Genomic DNA, 21,418 nt, shown 5'->3' on the forward strand with positions numbered 1-21,418 from the left:
TGCCCCCCCGAAATCTGTGGCAGAACGAAGCCCCCTGCCCCCCACCCCGTGAAATGGGCCCAGAACGGAGCCTCCAACCCACTACATGCACGCAAAATGGAGCACTTACCTGCTGCCGTCCACGCCGACTAGCGAATGGCAGCTGCCTCCACGGCTGCCATTCACTTCCTCTTCGTAGACGTGATAGGCTATGTAAATACTTACGTAGCCTATCACGGCTAACACAGGGATGCCTTTTGCGTCCCTGCGGTGGCTGTGATAGGCTACGTAAGTATTTACGTAGCCTATCACGGCAAGGTAAAAAAAACACCATGTACGCAAATGACGGCGGCTACGGCGGCCGCCATTTGCGTCCCTTTTTTTCGCCATTTTAACCTACATCAATATTTACGTAAGCTATTACGTAAAAAAAAAGGGGGAACGCAAATAGCGTCCACTACGCTATTTGCATTCCCCCTTTTTTTTGCTGTAATAGCTTACGTAAATATTTACGTAGGCTAAAATGGAGCAACAAAGGAATGCAAATGGTGGCCGCCGTAGCCGCCGCCATTTGCGTATGCATTTTTTTTTTTACTTTGCCGTGATAGGCTATGTAAATATTTACGTAGCCTATCACAGTTAAATCCAGGGATGCAAACGGCAGCGGCTATGGCAGCCGCCATTTGCGTCCCTGCTGCCCAGTGGCCGGATGTCTGGCTGTGGGCGGAACCAGCCAGCGGCTCCGCGGTATCCCCACAGAGCAGAGCCGGCCAGGCAGGACTCTGGGGGGAGGGATGGAGTGCCTTCCCCCCTGCCGAGGATTCCGGGGGGAGGGACGGAGCGCCTCCCCCCACCGCGAAGCAGATCTGCGAAACAGTAAGTGACTTTCGTACATCCCTGACTGATGCCTCTTGTAAGAAAGGCAGTTAGCAGAGAAAAACAAAAGGCAGAACAGAATGAGCGTTCAGCAGTCTCACATGCTCACAACGCTAAAAAGGAGACCACATCCTTCTTTAGTGAAGAAAGGTAAAATAGCTTAGTCACAATATGCCGGCATGTATTGTGCAGGTACAATGTTGAGTTTTCAAATTTGGCTATTTGTGTTCTGTAACATTGGGAGGAGATAGAGAGAAAGAGAGAGAGAGAGAGAGAGAGAGAGAGAGAACAGAAGTGCTCCCAGCAATGGAGGTCGGAGGGAGGGGGCGCAAAAGGACGAAATCAGAGGAAACCACACTCTGGGCTATAGAGTTCCTAAGGCTAATTGTAGCCTAAAATCCTATGAAATAACCAACTGCAACACTGCCCCCTTCCAGCAACTTGCAAACTTGCAGATGAGCCTTCAGTATGCTCAACACTGTCCCTGTCTGTCTCTGTCTGTCTGTCTGTCTGTCTCTCTCCTCCTTCTCACACACCCACACATTTTCCTCTCATTGCTGTTCACACAGGCCAGCTAAGGTGCTGTGTGTCCTGCTTCACAAAAGACAGTCTTCTATTTGCAGGGCTGTGCAGTCCACATCTGGTTTCAAAATAGCCTACCAAGGGAGAGGCCTTGAAGCTGCCCATCAAGAATTACCACCAAGACAGCAGACTGAGCACGTGGTCAGGTGGCACACAGGTGGTCATCTGGACACCTTTTCCCCCAGTATGGTGAAATGTATTGCATTTCTATTTACAACATATATAAATATAGCCACCCTGGGAAAGCCCCCCCCCCCTTTAAAGGGAAGGATATAAAAACTAATAAATAAATAAATAACCAACCAACCAACCAAATCATCAGCATTCAAAAACAACCAAAAGTGGCAATAAAATCTAATAATACTAATATTAAAATAGCAAAACCATTGTTAATATATGTTCATTCTTAACGCAGCCTCCTTCTTGTCTGTGTATCCCATCCCACCAGCAAATTACTGAGCCCATCACCAGCTGCCCCCTGGATGCAAAGGGAAGCAGTTTTGGTAGGGCATAATGACATCTTACATGTAGGATGGCCATGTGGAAAACAGAGGAGTGTGCTCTATTTGAAGGGCTGTTCTCTCCAGTTCTGGTTTAGAGTGAAAGAATAAGAACAGTTGCCCATGGAGCCATACAATTCATCTGGTCATTCTCTTCCACTTAGGGATGTGTGTACAAGCAAAACTAAAGTTTGTCAAAGTTCTCCAGTTTCTACCTTGAAACTCATAAGAGCATAAGAAGAGCCCTGCTGGATCAGACCAGGGGACCATCTAGTCTAGCATTCTGTTCACACAGTGGCTGACCAGCTGTCAACAGGAAACCACAAGCAGGGCATGAGCACAACAGCACCCTCCCACCCATATTCCCCAGCAACTGTTGGACATAGGCATACTGCCTCTGATGCTGGAGGTAGCACAAAGCCATCAGGACTAGTAGCCATTGAGAGCCGCCTTCTCCATGAATTTGTCCAGTCCCCTTTTAAAGCCATCCAGATTGGTGGCTCTCACTACATTTTGTGGTAGCAAATTCCACAGTTTAATTATGTGTAAAGAAATCCTTCCTTTTCTCTGTCCTGAATCTCACACCAATCAGCTTCATGGGATGACCCCAGGTTCTAGTATTCTGAGAGAGGGAGAAAAATGTCTCCCTAAAACTCATTCTGTCTCATGTTTGTAGTAGAATCGCAATCTTTCTGTGCATGTCTGTGCACATTTTCCAGATCTATGGATCAGTTGTGCGCATCTTCAAAATGTGCACATTCTTCTCCCATTGATTCAATAGAATTTGTGGGCATTGTTGATGCACATTTTTCAAATGTATGCATGCTTTCAGACACATGGAGTGGGGGGTGCTCTGCAAATCACACTGCAAGCTCAGAAAGGTACAGAGGTCAACCTTAAATTGTGTTTGCGTCCATGTTCAGAACGGAAGGTGCAAGCTGGTAAATCCTGGTCTGAAACAAATTGCTCCTACTTTCACACTATGTATTTCTATTTAAATTATAATTATTATTTCCAAATTTGCATCTATACATATAAATTACCACATGCAAATGTTATGCAATCCACTGTCCTCTTTTGCCCTTGTTTTTGATGATGCATTTCCCATCCTACTAACATGCAAGTGTGTGTAACCTTTCTTTGATCTTTTCCCCTTTAAAAAACAAATAAATGCGAAGTTGCCTCAGGAGTTAATGGTGGCTGGGTGGAGTGGAGGCACTTAACCTGTGCCCTGTCTTGGTTGTTTTTCCAATCGAAATTGTACGTCCCCCCACCCCACCAAGCTATTGTTCTCAGCCCCTGAAGAGGAGGGATATAGGTCCCTGTATACCTTTCCTACAGAGAAAAAGAGACCCGGCGGGGGGGGGGGGAACAATTTTTAGTAAGAAAAAATGCCCTGGGGGAGAATATTAAGCAGCCCCTTCCTCTGCACTGGCCCTTCAGTCAAGATGGCAGACTTTTTTGGCTGCTTTTATTAGGAAAAATGGGGCAACATTAATGTGACTGCTTTTAAAGGGTACTTTGGCTCTTGCCAAGATTAGATTCATCCTGTCCCCACCATCATGTTTTGAGCTGCAGCTCTCTCTCTCCTACCTGGTAGGGATGCATGGATTTTGTTTAATTCATTCTGTCTCTGTTTCCTGGATTGTTGGGCGCCTTTCATTCCGTCATCTGTTCATTGACAGAATCAGATTTTCTTTTACCTTCAGAAAAGCATGCAGAAACCTCCACCACAATTTTATTTATTTATTTATTTATTTATTTATTTATTGCACTTATACCCCGCCTTTTTTCCTCTTGCAAGGAACCCAAGGCAGCGTACATTATCTTCCTCCTCTCTGTTGTATTCTCACAACCCTGTGAGGTAGGTTGGGCTGAGAGTCTGCGACTGGCCCAAAGTCACCCAGTGAGCTTGCATGGCCAAGTGGGGACTAGAACCCGGACCTCCCGGCTCCCAGTCCATCACTCTCACCACTACACTACACTGGCTCTCTTTATGTAACGTTTGCTGGAACACAATATTTTGCATATTTTTCTTAGTGCTACACAATGGAGGCTGAAGAGAGACGTAGAAAACATTGGTTTACCAAAAACGAAAAAGAAAAAGGTGTTTACATTAATACATTTTCCACTGACTTTCATATGACTGAATTTGCATACAAACCAGAAAGTTAAAAAAAAAAAAAAAAAGGTTTGCAAGTCTGTGGAATTCGTGTGACTCAGAAGATGTGGCATCCATGGGTTAAACTTCATAGAAATAATTTCAATCCTTTTGGGATTTCTTTGACATCCCTACTACCTGGCCAACTTTACTTGGCTGCCTTTATCTTTAATACTCTGTGGAACTCCCTCCCTAGGGAACTCCGCCATGCCCCTTCTTTAATGAGCTTCCGCTGTGCATTAAAAACATGGTTGTTCAGGCAGGCATTTGGGGTGGGTTAGGGTATTTTAGAAAACGTTTTTATTGTAGAATTTTATTGTTTTAAACTGTTTCATTATACGCTGTACGTCGCCCAGAGTGGCTGGGTGACCAGCCAGATGGGTGATTAATAAATTTAATAATAAATAAATAAATAAAATTTAATATAACAAAGAGAGAGAGAGAGAGCGCGCACATGCACACCTCAAGAGATGTCTCAGGCTCATCCAGGTCCTAGTTTTGCCTTATTCCAGATTCAGTTGAGTTCAATGCAGATGTGTTGAAGATCACTTCCAAATTCATGCTAGCCATCAGAAGACACTAAATGCCTCCCTTCAAGGAAGGAGATATGAAATCAGACCTCCTTAGTACTTCTCACCAATAGCACATGGGCCCTTCTGATCCAAAGTCCTGGGTGATGTTTTCTCCTCACAACACTCTGTGACATCACAGCTCCTCAGCCAATGTCCTGGGAAGGTTCCCTCTCTACCCTTTTAGCAGAGCCTCTTTATCGTGACTGGGCTCCTATGATGATAAGCAGGCCTGGCCATATATTAATGTACTTAAGACTTTATGTACCATTTACTGGTACAAAGCATTGGGAGATAGCTGAGCAACCATTATATTCTCCCACAGAATGTGGTGCTATGAGGATTTGGTGTCAACTTAGGATTTGCATCCCATTCCAGACTGGAAGCACGTCTACATTTTTGTGCCTGATGGTTGCAAACCTTTCCTGGGAAAAGGTGAATAAAAGTAAAATACACCTGAACAAACCAGATCTGCTGAAGCGTGTGGGGCTTCCACAGTTTTGTTAACTTAGTCCCCATCACACCACAGAAGAAAGTGAAGGTTCCAGGCCCACAACAGCCTAAGTTGTCATAAGACGTGATGACCCAGGTGTGTGCATGGTGAGTCTGTTCCGTGTCAGCCAGAAAATCCACCCCACCCCTGATTCTGCATCACAGGAACCACAAGATTTGTGCTGAGAACTAACGAACATGAGTCTTCCCATCTGTTTTCTTTTTAGTGTCCATTTATTCAGATCCAGAATGTGGCTTCCCCCCGCCCCCTTCCACAATAATTTGAAATTCTTTGGCAAGGACTGGGGAAATGAATCCAGGAGATTTCAACTAGGGATAGATGGGTCAAGGGAGAATGGGCGGTGGGGAAACTCAAGAACTTATGCAGGGCCCTAGAAGTCTCCCCCATCCTGGCCCTTCCAGGCAAACTCTCACTAGATTCTGAAATGCCACACATGTCTTGATCATGATTGCTGTTATTATTGTAGCCAGGAAAGCGAGGAACTGGAGGGGTGCAAGTATCTCTTTGTCTATTGCTTTGTTTTGTTTTAAGAAAGCTGAGCTTCCCTAGCTTCTATGTCCTGCATGTTAGACCAAACTCATATGGCAAAGCTGAGGAGCTATCATCAGGAGGTTTGGGGTGCAGTGTCATCAATATGCGGATGACACGCAGCTCTACCTCTCGTTTAAATCTTCACCAAGGTTGGCCGTAGAATCCCTGTCCAAATGTCTGGAGACGGTGAGTGGCTGGATGGGGAGGAATAGGCTGAAGCTGAACCCTGACAAGACCGAGATACTTTTGGTGGGAGACAAGAGGAGGCTGGGGGATGTTGCCCTGGTGTTGAATGGGGTACGGCTACCCTTGAAAGACCAGGTCCGCAGCGTGGGGGTCATTTTGGACTCCCAGCTGTCCATGGAGGCTCAGGTGTCAGCTGTGAGCCGGACAGCGCTGTATCAACTCCATCTGATACGGCGGCTGCGCCCCTTCCTTCCCGACCATCTGCTCCCATCGGTAGTACATGCCCTGGTCTCCTCTCGTTTAGACTACTGTAATGCGCTCTACGTGGGGTTACCCTTGAAGACGGTTCGGAAACTGCAGCTGGTACAGAACGCGGCGGCTCGCCTGATTAAAGGCAGCTGCCGGTGAGATCACATCACTCCAGTGCTGAAGGAGTTGCACTGGTTACCAGTTGTTTTCCGGGCCAAATTCAAGGTGTTGGTTTTGACCTTTAAAACCCTATATGGTTCCGGCCCAGCCTATCTTAAGGAGCGCCTCCAGCAGCACCAGACAGGCCGCTTAACAAGATCAGCCTCGGATGGCCTTCTCTCTGTCCCATCAGCCAGGACAGCTAGACTGGTGGGGACGAGGGAGAGGGCCTTTTCTGTGGTGGCCCCCACTCTGTGGAACTCCCTCCCTAGGGAACTCCGTCATGCCCCCTCTTTAACGAGCTTCCATCGTGCATTAAAAACGTTGTTGTTCAGGCAGGCATTTGGGGTGGGTTAGGGTATTTTAGAAAATGTTTTTATTGTAGAATTTTATTGTTTTAAACTGTTTTTATTGTATGTTGTACATTGCCCAGGGTGGCTGGGTGACCAGCCAGATGGGAGATTAATAAATTTAATAATAAAGTAAAAAAAAAAAAAATGGCAGAATATTTATGAATGAGCTCGTCCTTGGCTGTAAGACCTTCCCCCTCCTAATTTTCTGTGGGCCTTGCTGCATTCAAGGTCTCAGCTCCCTCCTCACTCCGCAGCAGTGATCTCCCTCAGATGCCTGCCTGCCCCACTGAGACCCTCTTCACTGCTGCTGGGCTCCCAGCCCAGCCCAGCCCATTCCATCCCAGCAATGTTCAAGGGGTACCTGCACAGACGTAACTACACTAACTGGACAGGATCCAGGCCATGCTAAACACCACCATATCTGTGGAGCAGCAAACAGTGAGAAGGGGCTGAAGCAAGAGTGGGCAAGTGGGGGGGGTTGCAGCTGTTGCTGGGGGCACAAAACCCAGAGCCTGTGTCTAGGGGTGGCTCCTTCCCCCTGAAACAGCCTGGGAGGGGTGGGTGAGTTATGGTTGGAAGAATCCCAGCTTTACCTCACAGCTGCTCCTGCCACAACGGGAAGGGTCAACCGTCTGAGCTCCAGCCTCATTTTAGGGCATGGGATTGTGGCAATTTGGAGGGGGGGTTAAGAGATACAAAAGAGGTAAGGTGATAGCTTCTACTGGAGCTGCCTTTATCGTCACGGGAATGAGCAATTCATCAAATTACACAGAAGGGAACTCTTCCCCAGACACAATCGAAAGGGGGCCAGGTCTGAGAGAGAGGGGAGGAGACAGAGAGAATGTGAAAATGTGAAAAACGGGCACTGCCAGAATCTGTCGGGATGCTCACGTTTGCCACATGTGGGAATTAGAAGCATGCGGACCAAAATGTGTGAGTCTGGGGACTGAGAGCAAGGAGACTGGCACCTGTGGAAATGCCGTGACACCCTGCAGCATCCTCTTGGTCAAGGGAGAGGTCATCACTGACGTGGTTGTGGTGGCCTTTCTTATCCACACACCCTGTGCTCCAACCTCCCTGGATTCCACCTCTTGATAGGATGTTTCTCTCTGTGTGCATGTGTGTTTTTCCTTCCAGGCTGCCCCTCAGGGACGTTCAAAGCCAACCAGGGGGATGAGGGCTGCATTCACTGCCCCATCAACAGCCGGACCACGTCAGAAGGAGCCACCAACTGTGTCTGCCGCAACAGCTACTACCGGGCGGACTCAGATCCACTGGATATGCCATGCACTAGTACGTTACCCCCAAGGGGGAGGTGGGAGAAGGTTAAGAGGAGGGTACAGCCATTCTTTCAGGTTCTCATGTGCACAGGAAGTCACCTTATATGAGGTCAAAGCATTTGTCCATCAAACAGTAGAAGATGGCAGCCCTGATGTCAGTGGGACGGTGATTCTGCTCCAGGTTTCAGTCAGAACCAGTCAGAACTCTGAAGGAGCTCTCCAAGGCCCTATCCAATTGTAAATCGAGACTTGATTAATACAACAAGTATTTTCACACACACAGTAGCAAACCACGCAAACTGTGGGAGTTCTTGAGCTCTGGGAACCAATACAATGCTGTTTAATTGTGTTAAGATGTCATAGAACAAAATAACTTTGAACCTATTTTGATGTTGGATGTTTGGCATCCATTTCCCCTTCCCTCCCAGTGAATAGGGTTGCCATCTTCCAGGATTTGCCTCTCTGCGTCGGGATCTTAGCATCTGAGGGGGGCCATAGCTCAGGAGGGGCCGTAGCTCAGTGTGACAGAGCACACGTTTTGCATGCAGAAGGCCCCGGGTTCGATCCCCGGCTTCTCCGGGTAACGCTAGGAAGGAATCCTGCCTGAAACCCTGGAGAGCCGTTGCTGCCAGTTAGTGTCGACGATACTGGGCTAGCTGGAACATTGGTCTGGCTCGGTATCAGGCAGCTTCCTACGATCCTATGGCTCAGGGCCTCTGAGAATAGGAGGAACATCCCAGGACAAAGGTCCAGAAGCAAGAGAGCACCTTCAGAGTTCTGACTGGTCCTGACGGCAACCCGGAGTGGATTCACCACCCCACTGACGCCGGAGCCACCAGCCTCAGCTGCCATCCGTCTCACTATTGTTCATCCTGACTGGCAGCTGTTCCCCAGGGTCTCAGGCACAGGCCTCTCCCACCACCTCCTACCCGATCCTTTTTAACTGGCAAAGTTGAGGATGGAATCTTGCATCTTCGGCGTGCAGAGATGTGCTCTACCAGTGAGCTATGCTCTGTGCCACAAAACTGTATCCTGCATGTGCAGTAACAGCTGTATGCGAAGAGAGGGTAGCTCTTAGCTCAGGGGTGGGGAACCTCTGGCCTGAGGGCCAAACTTGGCCCTCCAGGGTTCCCCAGAGGGCCACGCCCCTTTCCTCCCTGACCACCAATCATTTGGTGGTTCCACGGCTGTTGCGGCATTCTACCCCATTCTAAAAGGTTGAAATGCCTCTCCTAAGGCTTAGTTACCGGCAGGAGAAGCTTTGCGCTAAAATATGCCAGCAGTCTGGCCCTGCCCCTTTGCTTCAGCTCTGCCCCTTTTGCCTTTGGCTCCACCCACCACTGCAATGCTGCCACCAGAGAGCTTCTCCGAAATGGTGTGCAAAATTATGCCTGGTGTGGAGAAGGTGGCTAGGGAGGCACTTTTCTCCCACTTTCAAAATACTAGAACCCAATGCAAAAGAGGGCAGCTCAAATGACCAAGAGTCTGGAGCAACTGCCCCATGAGGGAAGGTTACAGCAGCTGGGATTGTTTAGCCTAGAAAAAAAAAAAAAAGGAGGGTAAAGGGAGACGTGATAGACGTCTACAGAATTATGCACGGTGTGGAGAATGTGGATACGGAGACATTTGTCTCCCTCTCTCCTAATACTAGAACCCAATGGGCTCAGCCCATTGGACTCGATGGTCTTGCAGGCCCCTTCCAACCCTACTGTTCCATGATTCATCCCATGGAGCTGATTGTGGTGGGAGGTTCAGGACAGATGAAAAGAAGTCCTTCTTCACACAGTGCATGGTCAAACTATATAATTTGCTATCACAAAATGTAGTGTTGACCACCAATTTGGATGGCTTTAAAAGGGGTTTAGACAGATCCCTGGAGGAGAAGGCTCTCAATGGCTACTAGTCCTGATGGCTATATTCTACATCCAGCATCAGAGGCAGTATGCCTATGAACACCAGTTTCTGGGGAACATTGGTGGGAGGGTGCTGTTGCACTCATGTCCTGTTGACAACTGGTCACCCACTGTGTGAACAGAATGCTGGACTAGATGGACCCTTGGTCTGATCCAGCAGGGCTCTTCTTATGTTCTTATGAAATGGCACTGGAGCTTCAAACTCAAAGAGGTTCAGTGCCCCTGTCCTAGCTGATGAGCCAGTTCAATCAGCCGTTGTGCCTGCTTCCAGTGTGAAAGCAAGCAGCAACCCATCCTGTTGAACCATTTGAGTGAACAGCACATGTTAGAGAGGTCTTGGGTGGTGCGGAAGATCAGCATCTGTGGTCCCACGAAGGCCTGTGTGATTTGGCCAAGGAGACTGAGGCTGCATGCTGGTTTTTCATGCTTCTGAAAAGTGTTTCTTGCCATGAATCAGAATGCAGACCATCCCCCAGGGAGACAGCGCAGCAGCGTTGGACACAAAACCACAACAGAGGTTTGTAACTTTGCGCAAGGTGTGCAGAAAGTGGATAAAATGAAGCCCCCCCCCCCGCCCCCGCGCTACATCTATCCTAATACTAGATCTTGGGGGGTATCCGGTGAAACAGCCTGGAGTTACGCATTTAAATATGTTTTTCTGAACGTGTTTTCTCACAAAGTTACACGCGTATGAACGTATTTTTTCTCCAAGTATGCATTTCTAACTGTACTTCATCTTAACGCACATATTTTAAGATGCATTTTTGGTACATCTTTCGAGCAGAGAAGCGCACTGTAAAATTCAGAGAGGTGCAAAATCTGAAGCATGATTCTGTTCCAATGCGCACATTGGTCTGGGAGGTCAGATCAGGTCAGTTGACATTAGAATGTGCAACGGCTGGATTCCTCAAGCACCCCTAATCTTATTGCTTATTCTGGGGACCGCTGCTGCTGCTGACCCATGTGTTTCTCTGCTGTCCTGCCATTTCACTTTCTCATTCTCTCCCTCCCACAGCCATTCCATCAGCCCCACAAACGGTCATCTCCAGTGTGAACGAGACCTCTCTGATGCTAGAGTGGAACCCACCCCGGGACTCCGGGGGCCGCGAGGACCTGGTCTACAACATCATCTGCAAAAGCTGTGGTTCGGGCCGTGGGGCCTGCACCCGCTGTGGGGACAACGTACAGTTCACACCACGCCAGCTGGGCCTGACCGAGCCCCGGGTCTACATCAGTGACCTCCTGGCTCACACGCAGTACACCTTTGAGATCCAGGCTGTGAATGGCGTCACTGACCAGAGCCCTTTCTCACCACAATTTGCCTCAGTCAACATCACCACTAACCAGGCTGGTAAGAATATGCCACACACCCACGGCTAAGCATCCTCCTTTCTAATGTTTCCTCAATGGAGGTGGCCCTGTTTTGGAAACCCCAGCACTGGGGAAGTTAGGATGTTCACTTCCTAACTTTTCCTCTTCTGGGAGACGCAAAGCCAGGAACATTCCAGCTCCTTGTTGTTGTTGTCGTCGTTTAGTCGTGTCCGAGCCTTCGTGACCCCATGGACCATAGCACGCCAGACCTTCCTGTCCTGCGCTCCCTCCCGGAGCGTGCTCAAGTTCATATTCATTGCATCGGTGGTGCTATCTAGCCATCTCATCCTCTGCCGTCCCCTTCTCCTTTTGCCTTCAGTCTTTCCAGCTCCTACAGGTTAGCTATGGCAGGGCTGGGTATGTTTTGGAAATCTGGATTGTGCCATCTAGATCCATTGGGCATTTAAATGTGGTTACATGCTGCTGCTAGTACTCCAGGAGGTAGATTCAGAATGACGAATCATAGAATCATAGGTTGGGAAGGGGCCTACAAGACCATGGAGTCCAACCCCCTGCTCAGTGCAGGAAGCCTGATTCCCAGGCGGTCTCCTATCCAAGGACTAACCAGGGCTGACCCTGCTTAGCTTCCGAGGTCAGACAAGATAACTTTCTGTGCTCATCATAGTTGAGTCTGTTTGCATACTCTTCAGAACTTCAGTTGATTAAAATTCCACTTCCTTAGATATTTCATTTCATTTATTTTATTTCTATACCACCCCATAGCCAAAGCTCTCTGGGTGGTTCACAGGAATTAAATTGATGTAATTGAATCAGATATATTGAGAAGTGGCTAACAGCAGATGATTAGCATCCTCAAGCCAGGATTGTGAGCTTGCCAGGCACATCTGTGATGAGTTTGCAAGACACTTTGAGGATACAATTGCTCACCTTCATGCTGACTTGAATGTCGCTACTGATGCAGTGTCTGTTGAGGTGTCCAGTGTCTGCTGAGGTATCTTATATAGCTAGTGTGTGTGTGTGTGTTTGTCCTGTCCTCAGCAACACACAATTAAAACTTTAGTGGCCCAGAGGCGTGCATGTTTACTTGAATATAAGCCCAACATTGGACCTTCTGCCCAAGCAAGTGTGCGTAGGTAATTGTGCTACCTAGCACTGTCTAGAACCTTTACATAGGGTGGATAATGGCATTTTTGTGTTAATTTGTTGGGTCCATATTGCTGTTAAGGGATCGTCGTTGATGGGAGATCCTGGTAACAAAGAAAAAGTGGGATTTTAATTGAAAATTGAATACGTAAATATATTACATAAGGGTGCATGCTGGGATTTGTAGGCATTTTGTCTGACAAAACATGAATACGATTGCACGTTAAAGGTAATGGATACAGGAGAGGCCATGCAGAAAGGCAGAGGAGGGTCTCTTTGATGGGAATTGTTTAGCACTGATGCCTCTTGTGAGAAAGGCAGTTAGCAGAGAAAAACGAAAGGCAGAACATAATGAGCATTTCTCCTTCTTGAAATATGTGTCTCTTGGGGAGCAATCCTATGGCCACTAGACGGCGGCTGGATGGCCATAGGATATCCTGCTTTTCGGGAACCTACCTCGGAGCCTGTGCTTCGAGGTTGGTTCCCAGACCAACCTCCCCCCACTTCTGAGCTGCCTCAGAGGCAGCGTGGAACAGCCCCGTTCTCCGCGCTTGCAAGAGGAGCATGGAGCGGCCGAAAAGGGGCGTGGCTGGGGGTTTTCTGGGAAGGGGAGGGCAGAAATGCTGGTATGACACATCCAGTGTGTCATACAGCAGGCTTCTCCCCCGCTCAACCCTCCCTTGGGTAGACAGCCACAATTGGCTGTCTAGCTGAAAATGCAGGGTAGAAGGAGCACAGAGGGAACAATCCCCTCCGTGCTTCTCTTGCCCTGCTTTGGATAGGCGGTTGCCTCTGAGTTCAGAGGCAGCCGTCTATCTGGGCAGGGTTGCATCCTTAACGTGCTTTGATCGTATCTTTTGAGCCAAGAATTGCGCCGAAAGATTTGGGGGTGCAAAAGACAGTGGATAGCAAAGTTCCAACTGGCACAGTAACCCAGCAGATGGAGATAAGACAAATTTGTATTGGAATCCGTACAGATCAAATTCCACAAACGTGCAGTGGAGGATGTTCAGTGGGGCAGTGAATCCATTCTGCGTTTCAGTCAGAACCAGCCAGACCTCTCAAGGAGCTCTCCACTGCAAACATCCCTAACTTCCGGGACTGCTTGGGCAAAGAAGGGACCTGCCGCCCTGCTTTTGCATGCTCAGATCTCACCTCTCGTAATTAAGCAACGTGGTTGTGATTTTATTGCAACAGCTGTGAACATTCTCACCTTTGCAGTGAGAGGGAAGGCTGTGGGGGGGGGGCGACAAGCCCCCCGCTCTGCCTCCGCTTCCCCCACATGCTGCAGCCTGACTCTGTCTGATTATGCGCTGGGTTCTGTCTCCCAGCCTTGTGCAATGCCTTCCTTAATGTATCTATTCATTAGCGCTAAACAGTAACTGTCTGCTCGCTAATTCTCCCGTAATTAGAGGCAGAATTCTTTCTCAGGCTCTCCATTCAGCCTGGCAGCCTTGATGTTTCTCATTAGCAGCTGGAAACAGAAGCTGTGGAGATGGAAAAAAAAAAAGAGCTTTAAAAGGAGAGGAGTTTGCAGCAGGGAGCAGGAACGGGAGGTTGAAGCAGAACGAGAGGGAAAACTTGTGTCTTCCAGGGGTGCAGGGAGGGACATGTTACTCAATCCCTAGAAGATCCTCAGCTCTGGAAATGCCCTCTGCAGGTTTATTATCAGTGGTGTTTTGGAGCTGATCGTAAACAGCCACCGAAATTTCTCCATCCTATTTGCAGGCAGCAAAGTTGGGAGGGGCATTTTTGCCAAATATTCTCCTGGGAAGGGTAACTTCTTCAGCAGCTCAAAAACGAAAACACCCTCCTGAGAAATGTCAGTTCAGTTTGTACCAAATGAAATTATAGCGTTAGTTCCCAGTAGTGGGTGAAGGTAGCAATGGGCTAAGAGAATAAGTAGAGGACAAGACCATTTCTATCTTCAACGAGATTAAAATAGATTGAATTGTATCCACAGCTGTGCCCGAAATTCTCCATTGTATTCATGGTTAGCCACATGGAAAGGATGAGCTGTTTTGCTGAATATTCTCCAAGGGAATTCTGGAATTCTCTGGCATTTGAAGGCGGGGGGACTGGGGGGGAAAAAAATTCTTACAGAATTTTCCGAGGGAAAAAAAACGGTCTCAAGTTGTTGTCAACATCTTTTAAAAATCTGCTTTTGATCTGAATAGGTTACTCTCAAATTAAGCAGTTTCTTCTTCTCATTTGGAATATTGTATTTTGCTTTTACTATGACGTTTGCAGGAGTGGGAGGGGGGAGGACAAAAACACCATTAAACCTCCACATGTGGCTGTTGGGAGGCTGGCTGAGTGCTCCACTCTCCAGCCCAGCTTTGCAAGATTTCAGTGCACCTAAAGAGTACAAAGCATGAGGACTAGAAACCTTGAGATTCGTGGGATTCCTAGCTATGGACTGAAAAAGATCATGTTCTATGGATGTGCAGAAAGCACAATGCCTATACGTACTCTAGGGACTGTACATATAAAAACAACAGCTGTAAAGGGCCACCTTCTCCCACATGAACCATCCTGGCCATTGAGATCTTTCTCAGGCTCTGCTCTTCACCCGTATCCCTGTGCCCCCGCCCACCATCTGAAGTCAGCTGGGTGGAGACAGGACCTTTTTAGTTGTGGTCCCCTCATCTTTGGGATTTCCTTCCCATGGAGGTTCTTTTTTTTTTTTTTTTTTTGGTACCAGCTGAATACTTTTTAAAAATTGCTCAGTCCTTTTTAGTTTTGGTTTGTTTTCATCTCTGCTGGATTTCTATTGCCTGCTGCATAGCGCCTTGTTTTATGGGAGGGGTACTCTATTTTTGATGTTTTTTCTGTAAGCTCTTTTGGGAGCTGTAACCAGAGCAGCTAACAAATGATCTCAGTAAAATAAAATACCACCTGGAGGCTAAGGCTGCCAATTCTGGCCATTATCTGTAGCAGAACTGTCCCATCCGTGGCTCTGGTTCCATGTGCAGCTACTGAACATGTCAACAAAAGAGACACAACTTTGCTCCAAAGCTGAGAAACAGGAAGGATGAAGGCTGGACGCACAGAATTGGAAGGGCCCCAAATGCAGCCACAGTAGGGATGGTGCAGGCGCCCGATTCAGTCTGGGAATCCGGCAGACCCACTCCTACCCACACACCCCAGCCCCGCTCGTTGAGCCCCTGCCTGCCCCCTGCCCACACTCGGCAAATGGTGTATGCCATTTTGCGAATGCGCGTAGTTGCATATGCACAAAAATGCACACTTTTGTCTTGAGCCTGTCTCTGTAGCCAGCCTTCAGAGCCTGCCCTTAGCCTGAGTGGCCGATTGACAGACCTTGAGCACAAGCCAAACCCCACATCTCAAGGATTGCACAGATTCACCGAGTATGGCCCCAACCCCAGCAGTTCAACATGATGGAGCATCCATATTCAGAGGCAGTGTACCTCTGAATTCAAGAGCAATGCATTCGATTTGCATGCCGCGTTCTTGGTCTGACCCAGTTAGGACTCTCAAAAGCAGCCCATGTTGGATTCTCAAAAACAACCAACATTGGACTCTTAAAAATGGCCAATATTGGACAATTATAATCACCATCAAGCTGTGCTGCAAAACTTCCCAGGCACATTTGGGTGGCTACTTTTAAAGATAGAATGTAGTGCTAGAAAGACCCTCGGTTGGGTCCAGCATGGATATTCGTATGCACCGCTCCACATATGCTCATAGAAACTCTATGTGAGAACCTCTCCCCACAACCTCCCAGCATTTCCTGTTTTCAGAGCACGTCTTATTTATTTTTATCTAACATTATTTTTAGGGCACATTTAATGGTGAAACCCGTAAACTGGGCTTTCAGCCTAGCAGTGGTATGAGAGCCTGAAGAAAAAATGAAACGTGCGTGCGTGTGCATCCTCCATTTTCTCTGCCGCTAGCAAGAAAAAATAGAAGAGGGGCTACCATAGTAAAAAGAAACTGATCTGTGAAACCCTTCTCTCTGAATGAAGACTTACAGTGCAATCCTATACATACCTACTCGGAAATAAGACCCATTGAGTTCAATGGAGCAGACCCCCAGGTAACTGTATATAAAGACACATGCTCAGAAATAAGCCCTTCTGACTTACAGTGAGACCTCCTTCCGAGTAAACCTTCATAGGATGGCACTGTCAGTTTATTACACCCCCAACTTCTTTCTCTGTGCACTCGTTCGCATCTTAGTGATCACATCAACGGCAGACATAGTTTCTCTTTTATTTCTGAACCTGGAAGACAGAAGTACGTTTGATGGTGGCAAGCCAAGTGCTATTTTTATTTTACCTGTTCTGTTTGGATTCCACCAAAGTGAAACACATCCACACACACAAACCCCTTTCCCTTTGGAATTTCCCAGAATGCTCCCTTTCCAGTGCTAATCAAAGCCTACATATCCATCTGCAGATTCCAGCCTGCTGTGTCCCCCCCCCAACACACACACACATCTACCCCCCTAAAACATTTCTGACCCTGACCTCAGAGCACAGCCGTGTCTGCTGGACGGTAATTGAAAATACCAGAATTCCCCGTTGGCTTGATGGTGGCCAGTGGTAACCTGATGCCCGGGGAAGAACTTTGGAGAGAGGGTTCGGAGCGGGAGGCCGGAAGACCCCCAGCTGCTCCGTCCTTCCTCCTTGCTCCATCTCGTTCCCTGGCACTCCTGGGAGAGAGGGCTTTGGTGGGCCTGCTGCTGGTGCCGCCCCTGAGACTTGACACAAGTCATGGGGATTAATGTGATCAGAGACGGGTTCTGGGGCCAGTAACCCAAGCCTGGCAGCTGAGTCTGATCAGCCGGGGAGCTCCTTTCATTACTCCGGGACAGGGGGTGGGGAAGGCTTCTTCGTGGGGGCGAGATTTGCTCTGCAGAGCTGGCAGCTGACAGAGAGGAGGGATACAAACAGTAAAATGGATCGGTGCTGGCAGGCTTTCAGGGTTGAAAGGGGAAACTGGAGAAGGGCCGTGGTTTCATGGCTGACATGTGGTCCAAAATCATCCTAGACTACAAGTCAGTTGACCGCCCCCCCTCTGCCTCCCTTTCCCCAGTCCACCCACCCACAACGAGACAAGGAGCCCAGGGGGACAGTTTCGCTGTTGCATGGCTCAGGCTTAAATCTGGGGGTAGGGAAGGGAAGCTATGGGAGGGGAAGGAAGGGCATTCCACCCTCATTCTTCAGTTTCCCAGACACATGCTTGTAGCTGGGGATATACGGACTGTGTAAAATCTGCTCAGTCTGTGTTTTGCAGATTGTCAGGCGCCTTTTGTTCTGGCGTCCGTCCTCAGACGGATGCGAATTTTTTTTTTTCGTCATTTGGAAAAATACGCAAATAATTACGTCAGTATTTACGTAATTTACCTCAGTATGTAACACTTAAAGTATTGTCCCCTGTTCCATTCAACATTTCCTCAGCGGAAACTTGTGTATTTTCCTACGAATTTATATGCGTAATTTCCGGGAAGATAAAAAAAAATAATCTGACATTTCTGTGGACTCCGCGTTTCCTCAGCTGAAACTTGCATATTTTCCTACAAATTGATATGTGTAATTTTCAGGAAGATAACAGAAAAATCATCTGAAATTTCTGCAGACTCCACGTGGCCTGAGGGGGTCGCTCCGCAGCAGATTCTGCAGATTGGATTCTTGGAAAACCGAGCTCATTTTAGTCCATCTCGAATTTCTCCAGCATCCCTACCTGTAGCAATGGATCTGTGTCATTTAGACCCAGCTTTTCTCAGCCCTTGAGATGCTGACAGCTTCACCAATTGGCTTTTTTTTTTTTTTTTTTGAAATGTGACTGATCGGCGCGGTCGCTTGGCTGAAATTGGACGGATTGGCATTTTCCCTCCTGGACAAACTTCTCCTTTCATCTTTTTTTCTTTCTTTTTTTAAGCTCAGCATTTATGTCAGTCAGGTACAGTGTTCATAGAAATGAAAAGGCTGGAAGGGATCAGAAAAAATCGGGTTCAAATCCCTGTTCTAAGGCATTCCACCTCATCAGCCGCCACCGCCACCCCACCCTTGGTAATCCAGCCAGAGTGTCCTCTGAGCAGAGAGCTGGGCGGGGGGTGTTTCCACCAGCGATTTACTCCAACCTGGCTGCGTGGTGAGGTCTCAGTGTTTCCATGACGTCATGGTCATTCTTTACTGAGCTTCCGCCATGCATTGAAAACTTGGTTGCTTGTACTATTGGTTGTTTGTACTAATAGTACAAAGGCAGGCATTTGGGGTGGGTTAGGGTATTTTTTCCCCTGGACTGCAAGGAGGTCCAGTCAGTCAATCCTAAAGGAAATCAACCCTGAGTGCTCATTGGAAGGACAGATACTGAAGGTGAAGCTCAAATATTTTGGCCACCTAATGCGAAGAGAAAACTCTCTAGAAAAGACCCTAATGCTGGGAAAGATTGAAGGCAAAAGGAGAAGGGGACGGCAGAGGATGAGATGGCTAAATAGCATCACCGATGCAATGAATATGAACTTGAGCACACTCCGGGAGAGAGCGGAGAGCAGGAAGGCCTGGCATGCTATGGTCCATGGGGTCATGAAGAGTCGGACACGACTGAACGACTGAACAACAACAACAAGGGTATTTTTAGCATATGATGCTTTAATGTTTAATTGTACTATTTTAGGTTGTTTGTACTGTTTATTGTACAATAGGGTGACTGGCCAGATGGGCGATTAAGAAATTTAATAAATGAAAAAATAAAATAAATTCAGCACCAGCCCCGCATTTTATCACGGAAAGAACGCTTCTTCTGAGACTGGTTATAGTCTGACTTTTCCTGTTTACTTCAGCTCCAGTACGGAGCTGTTTCCACACCCGCTCTGGGTTCAGTATCAAAGTCCTGCCCATGGGGCATGTAGCCGGCCCCATGGGGGGGTGATACCAGCCGGAAGTTCTCACAGATCTGCTCACAACGGGAACCAGCTGTGTGAAGGAGGGGGGAGATGATACTGGAGGGGGCAGACAGGCCGGGATGAAGAGATGTACACATAAGCACCCCTGACTTAGATGTGTATGTGTCTGCCCACCCTGGGTATCCATATGACATTCCCAGTCAAGGTGGGGCAGGGAAATCGGGAGAGCCACAAAGACAGCTTCACAGAGAGTCATAGAATCATCGAATCATAGAATAGTAGGGTTGGAAGGGGCCTACAAGGCCATCGAGTCCAACCCCCTGCTCAATGCAGGAATCCAAGTCAGAGCATCCCTGACAAATGGCTGTCCAGCCTCATCTTGAAGGCCTCCAGTGTGGGAGAGCCCACCACCTCCCCAGGTAATTGGTTCCATTGTCGTATTACTCTTACAGTCAGGAAGTTTTTCCTGATGTTCAGCCGGAATCTGGCTTCCTGTGACTTGAGCCCATTATTCTGTGTCCTGCACTCTGGGATGATCAAGAAGAGATCCTGGCCTTCCTCTCTGTGACAACCTTTCAAGTACTTGAAGAGTGCTATCATATCTCCCCTCAGTCTTCTCTTCTCAAGGCTAAACATGCCCAGTTCTTTCAGTCTCTCTTCATAGGGCTTTGTTTCCAGTCCTCTGATCATCTTTGTTGCCCTCCTCTGAACCCTCTCCAGTTTGTCTGCATCCTTCTTAAAGTGTGGTGCGGTGCCCAGAACTGGACACAGTACTCCAGATGAGGCCTAATCAGTGCTGAGTAGAGGGGAACTAGTACTTCCCGGGATTTGGAAGCGATGCTTCTATGAATACAGCCCCAAATAGCATTTGCCTTTTTTGCAGCCACATCACATTGTTGGATCATATTCAGCTTGTGATCGACAACAATTCCAAGATCCTTCTCGCTCATAGTGTGGTTGAGCGACGTATCCCCCATCTTGTAACTGTGCATTTGGTTTCTTTTTCCTAGGTGCAGAACTTGGCATTTGTCCCTATTAAATGCCATTCTGTTGTTTTCTGCCCAGCGCTCCAGTCTATCCAGATCACTTTGAATTTTGTTTCTGTCTTCCAAAGTATTAGCTATCCCTCCCAATTTTGTGTCATCTGCAAATTTGATCAGCATTCCCTGCACCTCCTCCTCCAAGTCATTAATAAAAATGTTGAAGAGCACTGGGCCCAGGACTGAGCCCTGCGGTACCCCACTCGTTCCCTCTGCCCAGTTTGAGAAGGTCTCATTGATAAGCACTCTTTGAGTCCGATTCTGTAGCCAACTGTGGATCCACCGGATCGTTGTTTCATCTAGCCCACTTTGAGCTAGTTTGCTCATCAGGATATCATGGGGCACTTTGTTGAAAGCTTTGCTGAAGTCGAGGTATATGATGTCTACAGCATTCCCATGGTCTACAAGGGAGGTTGATCAAAAAATGAGATCAGATTTGTCTGGCAGGACTTGTTTTTGACAAATCCATGTTGGCTTTGAGTAATCACGGCATTGTTGTCAAGGTGCTTCCAGATGGATTGCTTTATCATCTGCTCCAGAATTTTCCCAGGGATTGATGTCAGACTGACTGGTCTGTAGTTCCCAGGTTCCTCCTTTTTACCCTTTTTGAAGATAGGGACAACGTTAGCCCTCCTCCAGTCATCTAGCACTTCCCCCGTCCTCCATGATTTCTCAAAGAGAATAGACAGCGGTTCTGAGAGTTCTTCTGCCAGTTCCTTTATGACTCTAAGATGCAGTTCATCTGGCCCTGGAGATTTGAACTCATTCAAAGTAATGAGGTGTTCCTTGACCATATGCCTATCGATCTCAAGCTGCAATCCTGCCCCTTCAGCCTGTACTTCGCCTTTGCCAGGGGGGTCATAGACCCTCTTTTGGGAGAATTGCTTGTGATTGTGCCTTGAGAATTTCCTTTTTTAAAAGCTCCCACCCGTCTTGGACTCCTTTTCTCGCTAGCATCGCTTGCCATGGGACCTTACTGATCATTGTTCTGAGTTTATGAAAATCAGCTTTCCTAAAATCCAGGGTATGCATTTGACTACACTCGGCTTTTGCTTCCCTTAGAACCAAGAACTCAAGTACAACATGGTCGCTTTCCCCCAGAGTTCCTGTAACTGCTACTTTATCCACTAAGTCATCTCTGTTGGTTAGGATCAAGTCAAGGATAGCCGATCCTCTA

The 21,418-nt window shown here is 47.8% G+C and overlaps 1 protein-coding gene across 1 annotated transcript in view; it reads left to right on the forward strand.

Annotated features, from left to right (window-relative positions):
- Positions 1–21,418, forward strand: part of EPHB2 (EPH receptor B2) — a 134,319-nt gene that overhangs the window by 62,163 nt on the left and 50,738 nt on the right. Inside the window, exons 3-4 of the mRNA XM_084821719.1 lie at positions 7,797–7,952; positions 10,868–11,203. Coding sequence (XP_084677845.1) covers positions 7,797–7,952; positions 10,868–11,203 — 492 coding nt within the window. The remainder of the gene's footprint in view (positions 1–7,796; positions 7,953–10,867; positions 11,204–21,418) is intronic.

This window comes from Heloderma suspectum, chromosome 15 (genome assembly GCF_057233095.1).
Source record: "Heloderma suspectum isolate Gila_16-S chromosome 15, 16-S_ref, whole genome shotgun sequence".
NCBI lineage: Eukaryota > Metazoa > Chordata > Lepidosauria > Squamata > Helodermatidae > Heloderma > Heloderma suspectum.